Source organism: Sinocyclocheilus grahami, unplaced genomic scaffold, assembly GCF_001515645.1.
Source record: "Sinocyclocheilus grahami isolate Dianchi unplaced genomic scaffold, SAMN03320097.WGS_v1.1 scaffold357.1, whole genome shotgun sequence".
NCBI lineage: Eukaryota > Metazoa > Chordata > Actinopteri > Cypriniformes > Cyprinidae > Sinocyclocheilus > Sinocyclocheilus grahami.
The window spans coordinates 14,245-20,742 of NW_015505536.1; the positions used below are offsets into that span (position 1 = coordinate 14,245).

General features: G+C 34.9%; 1 protein-coding gene across 1 annotated transcript; it reads right to left on the minus strand.

Moving 5' to 3' along the window:
* Positions 1 to 5,284: 5,284 nt before the first annotated feature.
* LOC107548888 (mucolipin-1-like) lies at positions 5,285 to 6,251 on the minus strand. Its single transcript, XM_016229744.1, has 2 exons — positions 6,057 to 6,251; positions 5,285 to 5,526 (listed from the first exon to the last, which is right to left on the minus strand). The coding sequence occupies exons 1-2, from the start codon at positions 6,097 to 6,099 to the stop codon at positions 5,285 to 5,287; spliced, it is 285 nt and encodes a 94-aa protein (XP_016085230.1). The 5' UTR covers positions 6,100 to 6,251.
* Between the last annotated feature and the right edge of the window lie 247 nt (positions 6,252 to 6,498).

A 6,498-nucleotide genomic window follows, 5' to 3' on the forward strand; every position in this document is an offset into this window, starting at 1 on the left:
TTTCTTGGTTAAGAAAACAAATTTTTACTCAAGTTAATCAAAATGGATTTATAGCGTTTTGGAACCAAACTCTTCATATATAATGCTCAAAATGCACTAAAGAGCACTTCTTCCCTTCTATTTCTCCATTCCTGTTTACAGCATATACACCTATATCTCCTTGAATATTACAGAACTCATTTGTTGTTCATTTGACTTATTTCCTTGCAAATGACAATGTACCCCTGACTACCTTCTTCATCCTCTTCTTTGACCATTTGCAATATTACCATCTGCTGGACTGTTGTACAACTTACTTGACAATTTAGTCTTGACTTTGACTTCCTCTGCTTGATGTGGCTAAAAGAGTCCTCCTAAAAAGACCGGAGGTCCAGTTTCATCTAAAAAGCAGCGTACACCAAGACCACATCATGTTGAAGATCTTGAAGCTCCACTTCTGTGAGCTTATTAATAAAAATCTTTTCATACATGTGTTATAATGAATAAATATTTTTTTTGTTCTTGTTTGAATGGAAATTCTAAGCAAAATACTCCTAATTATATTTTTCTTGTAGATCTGCTTACATGGTGTCAAACTGCAAAGACTTTAACAGATCAACTAACAGATTTGGGTCAAAATGCGACCATAAACTGTGATATTGATTCAAAGGAGGCCACATGGTTTTTGCTGAATTTACCAGATCCTCCGGTTGTGATATTACACTCATTCTTAAACCCACCAACAACATTTTACTATAAAAAAAACCTTCAGGCACAAATATTCAGTGCAACCTAAACATTGTCTTTTCATAAATAACGTCACTATTAAGGAGTTAGGAGTTTTTTATTGCATCGACACAGAAACAGATGTAAAATTCAGCAATGGCATCAGACTACACATCAGTGTACACATTGGTGAGTGATACTACTTCAGTTATGTGTTTATATATATATATATATATATATAACACAGAGATATATATTTGAGCACATTTTTTTACAGACCCAACTAAACCTACAGAGATAACACAGTGTCGGAATTGCACTGTAGTGTAGCAAACTGAGCAGACAACATGGATGAATCATCTTACTCTAATATTTTGCATGATCAGTGTTTTTCTGGTCATTGGGATGATAGGTGAGTTGCTTTCTGAACTTATTAAATGTACAGTAGCATTCTCCTTCTGTAAAAATATGATGCTCTTTTTCAGAAGGTCGATTAAGTTCTTATTTTATTTTTATTTTAAGCATTCCTGAGACTGTTAAAAGTTTCATCTGATGGAAGTGACGAAAATTCACAATGACATACGGACCTACAGTAGTTTCAAGTTACAGATCTTAGGGTGACCAGTGTCCCAACTCTCTTAAAATTGTAAATGGCCTGCCCCGGTCTTTTCTTTTCCCTTTAAGTTTTAATATCCTCATTGTCCCATGTCTTGGTGGGTATTACTGCTCTACAGGATGTGCAACCGAACAAGGCACGCTGGAAACAGTCACCCAGTACAGTCCAGCTGAATCAGGTAAGGTGTTTTAGTTTTTTGTTTGTTTGTTTTGTTTTTTAAATTACTGTTAGTTTTTTTAATTATTATTTTAAAACTAACAAAAAAAGACACATTGGAGTACTTTGCTGTTATTTTCATAGCTAAACCATGCCTTAATGGAGACGGGACCAGCCAATGAATTTTTGGCATCTGTTGGAACTACAGTCCTCACCAGGATGGATTTACTTACTTTAGGGCACCAACGTGATGTAGAAGCAACAGTGAGATGCAGCAAAAATAATATATTTGTACCCTTTAACCCATGCAGTACAGTATAGTACTATGTGCCCTTTTATGTCCTTACATTTTCACAGATTGTAAATGCATTTCTTTGAATGTTAACAGATTTTGAATGCCTGTCTTTCTGTTGTGAAGGATATTGCTGACCTTCAGGTAATGCAAAGAATTCCCTTGATCAAATATTCTGTATGCACGATGTGTGGAAAAAATGGGAATGTGGTTCCTTATTTAATTGTTGCACTTTTACTTAACAGGGCATAATGGTCCATGTCTTTAATTCATATGTGACAGTGACTTGGTTGCCACCCTTGTGCACAGACCCAATGTGCAATGTTCCTGTGAGTATCATTGTCTTGTGACTGAGGCAGTATGAAGCCATTTAAAAAAAAAATTTATTCTAAATAACTTATCTATTTATAATTGTCTAAATTGATTTCATATTTACTTTTTTTCGTAGGAAAATCTAGCAAGTCATGACATAATTCTACTGCCCTCCTGGTCAGAAAATCATTGGAAGATCTGTATAGGTCTCAAAATAATTATCTTTAATGATCAAATAATCAGAAAATGTTTAAATGTTCTGCTTAGGTATTTCATACCTTACAAATGTAAAGGAAAGTGCTAGCACTTGACAGTTGATGTCAAAGTTACATAGTTTTAGATCATGAAGCCAAGAAATAGAGAGATCTATTGGCTTGATTCCCTTTCCGGACGTGGCTTCATTGATTGCCGTTTCATGAACAGTTACAGGTCTTACGAGTGAAATGTTAAAAGTTCATGAGTTCGGGGTTATGGTAGTTCTGTTTTAAACCATATATGCCCATTTTTGTTTGCTTTTTTTTTTTACTTAATGAATTAATTCAGATTTAGCTGTCTTTTCGTGTGTTTTTAAAATGTATTTTATACTTCTGCTTACTTACACTTTTAATTTACTTACACTTAACAGGCAACTAGCAAAACGTGTCATTCCTGGGCCATGGAGGGAGTACAGCTGTGATGACATTACAGTAAGCACCAATTATACTAAGGCTTGCAAGCTTTTGATGTTTGAATTTCTTTTTATATATATATATATATATATATATATATATATATATATATAAATTATGTATGTGTTTTTTTTTGTTTTTTTTTTATTGTTGAAATTTTCAGGGCATTCCCAGACAACACAATTCAAATAACTGCGGAGTGTTTGTGTTGATGGTAAGCCATGCAGTGTTGTAACATAAGTCACACCAGAAAGTATTATAAATGTCCTACATCTGAAAGAATTTGTATTTGATGTTTTGTTTATTGATATTATTGAATAGAAAACAACCATTTTGGTATATGATTGTACATTGTCTGCTAAAATGAGCTTTAATTCGTATTGTAGTTTGCACTCTATGTGGTATCGGAGGGGCATTTTGATTTCAATAAAGTAAGTCTTCAATTCCAAAGTCATTTATTTAGAGATCCTTAGTTACCATTAGCTCATCAGTGATCTATGTATGACATGCCAACAATTAGAAGGTGGTGGTGTATGCTTCTGCTGAGTAATTATTCATTGAAGTAAGTCAGATCAAGTTGTACTTTATGTGAAATGTTGCCAACTTATCTGTAAACATAAATTTAACAGTTTAAATTAAATAGTACAAAGAAGTGTTTTTATGATGGCGCATATTGCTGCCACATGTTATGTTGTTTTATGATATAATATGTTGTTTTTATGATATGTCGTTTTAATAAGATAATTGTCATTTTAACAACAACTCGTTATTACGACAAAAAATTTAGTTTATACAACATAATCGAGTGGACAAAATAAATGTTTGTGGCAGCAATGCGCTACCGTACGTTTTAACTATAAAGTGCAAATAATTTCATTACATATATCAGTCTAAACCTGTGAATTTCAAATCTTCTTCTGGGGATGTCATTAAGATCAAACTCTCTTCATAAGCTCTTTATATTTTAAACATTTGAAGGTCAGACACGGAACGAAAACAACTCAGAAAAAAGAGGAGACTAGAAAGAGCAGGTATGGGTTCTACTTTAATTCTTGTACAGCACAATTAACAGGGTTTTGACATTGATGCTACTCTTATTACTCTCCAATTTAGAGGCAATGGAAGCCCCCCCCCACCTGTTGATTACTTGACCAAGGTAAGCACAGTATAAAATCCTGTCAATCTATCAGTTTCCTTTTTTAATATGTCTTATCTACAGTCACATTTTAGACTGACTGTTGGTTATTTTGGACAGATGCCACTGGAGATCCTCGGGCAGATCCTGTTGAGAGTGGTCTCAGACGACGGAGACATGGCCTTTATGAGACTTTCTCTCACATGCAAGCTTTTTAGGGACATTGTCTGTGAGACAAAATTCAAAGAAGAGGCCCACTTCATGTGGCTAGACAGTAAGTTCTTTAACTCTAAGTGTAGTGAGTACTGTAAAAAGTATTTGAGTGTCTGTCTGTCTGTCTGTCCGTTTCCTCTCATCTATCGGTCTGTTTTTTTTCTGGTAGACTGTATTGCCCTCAACTGTAAAACTTTCAAAAAAAAAAAAACCTTCAAACTTTCAGGCTATGCTTTCTCAAGCCAAACCAACCTAAATTTTGACTTGACAAACTTTTTTTATTTAACTTTTTTTAATTTGACTTTTCAGTCTGAGTTAAACCTCTTTTTTGGCTCATTTTATCAGTAAAAGAAAACATGCCTAATAATTGTGCACACCTGAATGTAAGGAGTTTTTCACTTCCAGCCTTCATGGACAATTATATATCACTTATAAATGATTAAATACAAAATCAATAGTAGTTAAGATTTATGTGGTTTGGGATTGGTATAAAAGAAAAAAAAAAGACTAGAAAATCAACTTGCCTAATAATTATGCACACCGTATAGTTGATGGTAATGTTAATTATAAATTAAATCTCTTAGGTACTTCACAGACAAAGCAAATAACACACTTTTCCTAACACCATCCTATAATATATTTTAAAATACATTTAAAATCTTCTTCTTGTATGGCTCTTTTGCCTTTCTTCAAAATGATTTAATGTTGTTTTAATATTGTTTGTTCTTTTATGTAAATTAGGTGTGGTAAACTGGAGTGCATTTTCTGCATGATACAGAGAGAAGTTCCGGGTGCCATATTCACTGACCCAGTGCCTACGGTGCTGCGAAACATTTAAAGACTGTCCACCTGGCTATGGAGGGAATGGCAGGAGGGGAGTCCTGCATGGGTTTTATTCCTTCAAAGACTTTGAGGGCTACTGCTCAGTTGATTGTTTTATTAATGATGGAGGTGAATTTCAGAACGTGTAGATGCAATTTTTGTTTCTTGTAGATGCAATTTTTATGTGTCATGTTTATAGTTTTATATATATACACAATTATATTGTCTGTTTTGTTCTTTGCAAAAAAAAAGATCACTGTTATCAGTTTGGTTTTTGGAGGCACCATGCATAAAATGGGATGCAGACTGAAAATATACAGTATGTAGTCAATTTAACTTAAAAATACTTTATTGGCTTAAATATTTCACATGCAGAATTGCCAAAGTAACAGAAACATGTTGAAGGGTTTGCGGCCTTTGGCGTGGTATTTATCACACGGGCTCATGAAGAAGTACTTCAGCTTCCTCCTCAGGGCCTCCTCCGCTTCCTCGGCCCGCGGCCGTGACCCCGGCATGCTCACGTCCAGGGCGGGAGGGCTGCCGTGACACCCACTGTTCAGATCGCCGGAGCCGTATCCCATCACAGGGGCCAGCAGACGCTCCGTCTCTGAAGAGACACACGGATGAATGAGGGGGATGAATTAGTGGTTAAATATCTGGGCCGGTAGCATAAAAATGGAGGTTTGAATCCCATCAAAATTATAAAGTTACAACTTTAAAAATGACAATGGTGACCTTTACTTTTGCCCCGTTAACATAGCTACTATAATGTAGTTTTACTATGGTATTTTGACTAAACTATTGCTACCATGGAGATATAATTAAAAAAATATTTATAGGATAAGTGCTAAATGTAGATTAATGAAATATATATTTTTAATTAATGGATTTACATGGATATTTATTGTCTAGCATTATTAAATATCTTATTATTAAGCATTTTTATTATAACCATGTGACACTGAATATGTTTGTTCAATGGTTTGACAGCCTGCTGCTCAATCCTGACGATAGACCTGATCATGTAACCTCACACACATTGATATCTACAAAGACACACATCTGTCGTCAAAGTTTCAGTCATTTCAGTGAGATATAAACAAAATAACGCAGAATAACAATAACGTAATATCAAACCTGTGCCTCCTTGAGCTGAAGGTCTGGAGAAAGAGCTCGCCATTTTACGACCATCGATGAGCAAAAGCAGATATTGATGGATAAATCACGATAATATTGTGATCGATGGGTTTAGGAGATAAAAACAGACTCGGATGAAGCGCATCGCTGCAGTCTGACTCTGAGGACGAGCAGAAAACAACACAAACATCAGACGCTCTGACTACAAGCGCGCTGTCAAAATAAAAGTCCCCTAGCGGCCCTTTCAAAACATACCTGAAGTGTTTGCAAGCACACAACATGTATGATGCTGTATGCATATGGCAATTGCACATACAAATTGTCATGCAGCTTTATTACAATAGAAAGGCAATATAAAATCTTTACATTTTATTTTATAAGGAGCTTGTGTTCAAATGAGGAAAAATGCCGGTTTTATTGGTTGCTTTTCAGCACAGATTCC